Here is a 3,309-nt window from a genome sequence, read left to right on the forward strand (position 1 = left end):
TTAATATGTAAACAAATGCAAATATGCATACATACACGTACATGTATATATATATATATATATACATGTATATACGCATATATATACATGTATAAATATATTCATGCATCCATACATCCATACATACATGCATGTAGATCAATATATATAAACAGGCAGCTCCTATACTGTCATTTAAAACATAACACAAAAGGGGTTCTCATCAAGTTCTTTGCAATGTGCTGAGCCTCCCCGACTGAAGAACAGGTGTTTTCTTCCTCCCTGTTGTACAGGGGTTGTTTATGCTGCCTTATGTCTACAGCTTAGGAACAACATAAAGGAAAGGCCTCTCTCTCTTAACTCCTTTCCTCTCTGCTTCATCATGTTCATGGTGTATACTGCAAAATAAACATATTTACGCTGGCAGGGAGACCAATGATGTCCTCACATGCACTTCATTGATAAGAATGTATGAACCCGCATGCATATACAAGTTGAACACGACTAAGAGCAATGTATATATATGTGCATATTGCCATTCCTCAATACCATGTAGGTCGGCATAAAAGGCGCCAGAGACAATAAAATGCTACAGCAATAAACAACCATGCCTCAACTAAACAAACTGCAGCAACCTAATTAAAACCTTTTTCTGTATCGAGGTGCGCACAGATACATCCATACAAACCTGCATATGCAAAGGAGATATATATATGCATATATGCATGCATATATAAATATATGTATATGTATATGTGTAGATATACTATATCTATGAACGCATACATATCCAATGCACTGAGAATAAAATGCTCGCGTCATACACTGCCTTAGACGGTATTACCACAAAACAATAAAAAGAAACAACAAATGCATCAACTTCGATATAACTTGTAGTAAAAAGGATAAGAATGCCCGTCGTGTGAGGACCTCAGAGCAACATTGGAGGGCAGCGCCGATTATCTTCTACAGCAGCAGCTGCTGCAGCAGCAGCTGCTGCTCCCCGCTGGAGGAGCTGCTATTATTCCTCGCCCGGTTCATGTTGCTGCTTCCGTCGCTGCTGCTACCCCTGTCGCCGATTATAGCGTATTTGCAACAAAGCAAATAAGAAGCAGCAGCAGCTGCAGCAGCAGCAGATCCTGCAGCATCATCATCAGCTGGTCCTGCTGTTCCACTTCATCTCCCTATTCTTATTACTCCGAATCCGCTTGTGCGTGAGCATCAGCACCCTCATCATCATCCTCTTCCTCACTAGGGTTGCTTTCCCCGTGATGGGGGTGCGGCGGCGCCTCTCTCCCACCACCACCGAAGTACGCTCCCCACCTGAACGCATGCTGGTGCTGCTGGTGCTGCTGCTGCTGGTGCTGCTGCTGCTGCTGGTGGTGGTGCTCTCGGTATTCCGTTTGCAGGAGGCGTTGCGTGTGCATCATACTCTGCCCCTGCGATTGATATTCGTGCTGCAGTTGGAAAAACTGTTCGTGCCGCGTGTGCCCGTGCGCCCCCATATGGTGTTGCATCATGCCATGTTGATGTTGCTGCTGAGGCTCGTACTGGTGCTGAGGCAGTTGATGCTGACTCTCTTGCCATTGCGGATACTGCTGTTGCTGTTGATGATGCTGCTGCTGATGCTCTTGCCATAGCTGGTGCTGGTGGTGGTGTTGCTGCTGCTGATAATAGTGGTGGTGGTGGTGCTGCTGCTGTCCTGGATGGTGCTGATGCGGATGCTGGTGCTGGTGGCCGTGGTGGTGCTGGTGTTGTTGCTGCTGCTGCTCTTGCTGGTGTTGATGCCCGTGCTGTTGTTCCTGGGGGTGGTAAGGGTGCTGATCTCGCAGCTGCTGATGCTCGCGCTGCTGCTGCTGCTGATGCGGATGGTGTTGCTGATGCGGATGGTGCTGCTGATGCGGATGGTGCTGCTGCCGCTGCTCCTGCTGCTGCTGCTCTGGCCGGTGCTCCTGGTGCTGCTGCTCCTGCTCCTGCCGCTGCTGCTGTTGCTCTGGCTGGTGCTGCTGCTCCTCCCCCTGTGATCCCCTGCTTCCACGCTGTCGTCGTCGTTGGGTATGTGGTTGCTCTTGCTGTTCTGGCTCTTGCTGCTGCTGCTGCTGCTCATCATCATCATCATCATCATCATCATCATCATCATCATCATCATCATCATCATAATCATAATCATAATCATCATCATCATCATCATCATCACCATACTCGTCCCGCCGCCCCCGCCTGTAGCCGCCTCGTCCTCTACGAGAACCCATGCCACTAAATACATCACTAACGAAATTTGGGTCTTGTGCTGCTCCTCCTCCTCCAGACATCCCTCTGAGCTCTGCCATCCACGCCTCTTCAGTTTCTCCCGCCCCCATTGCCTCTTGCAATGCTTGCTGAAGATGTTGGTGGCGTCGATTGTAATCTCTGAACGCGTTTCTCCATGCATCATACGCAGAAGTGAGGAAGGATCTGTGTGTATATGAACTACAAAGGAGTTTTCTCTTCAAAGTGATTAGCAGCGCTGGACTGGGGCGTACACCCCTTTTAAGTAAATTCATTGCATGCTGCGCTTGCTTAAGAGTTAAGCAATTAAATATTGTTTGAGAAGAAGAAAGATGCATATCTCGTAAGGGATAATAATCGTGCGGCACAGCTTCCACAATAACTCTAAACCAATCACACTCTGCTGACTGGCCAAAGATTTGCATAGTAGCGACAATAACATCAAATACCAAAAAACGGATCCCTAGGCGAGGAATAACAAGCGAAGGGCTGTTGCCCTGAACGCTATCTGCTTGATATTCTACTAAATGTTTCCCTAGTCTCTCTGCTACAGATTTTAATTGCTGCGCTGCTTGCACCGACAGTACCTCCAACCATAGTAACGATTGTGCTTGTAATACCAATGGCGACACCTGACGAACCCCACACTGTGGGGTTTTTCCGTCTAGTTTAAAGCCTGCTTGTCTGGCCTCCTCGCTCAGCACAGGAAGCCTTACAAAAGGGTGCTTCAACATCAACTCTTGCACTGTTAAGCCTTCTGATGTTGTTTCTGCTGCTGCTGCTGCTCCTCCTCCTCCTGAAGGGCCTGCTTCTTCAGCAGCCATATCCGAAACCCCCTCGGGTCCGGATGCTGCACCTTCTGCTTCTGCTGCTTCTGCTGCTGCTGCTGCTGCTTCTGCTGCTGCTTCTGCTGCTGCTTCTGCTGCTGCTTCTGCTGCTGCTGCACCAGATCCTCCTGCACCCGACGATGTTCCTTCGCCGCCCTGTGAAGCACCACTCTCTCGTGGCCGAGGAAGACCACCAAGCCGCTGCTGCTCCTGCTGCGACCGCCAATAATTTGCT

General features: G+C 48.9%; 1 protein-coding gene across 1 annotated transcript; it reads right to left on the reverse strand.

The window, feature by feature from the left end:
• Positions 1-1,172: 1,172 nt before the first annotated feature.
• On the reverse strand, positions 1,173-2,339 carry EAH_00065260 (hypothetical protein; the record flags this gene model as incomplete). The annotated part of the gene is made up of 1 exon (XM_013392869.1): positions 1,173-2,339. The coding sequence occupies one exon, from the start codon at positions 2,337-2,339 to the stop codon at positions 1,173-1,175; it is 1,167 nt and encodes a 388-aa protein (XP_013248323.1).
• Positions 2,340-3,309: the final 970 nt, after the last annotated feature.

This window comes from Eimeria acervulina, genomic scaffold, assembly GCF_000499425.1.
Source record: "Eimeria acervulina Houghton genomic scaffold, Eah_scaff2144, whole genome shotgun sequence".
NCBI classification, from domain to species: domain Eukaryota; phylum Apicomplexa; class Conoidasida; order Eucoccidiorida; family Eimeriidae; genus Eimeria; species Eimeria acervulina.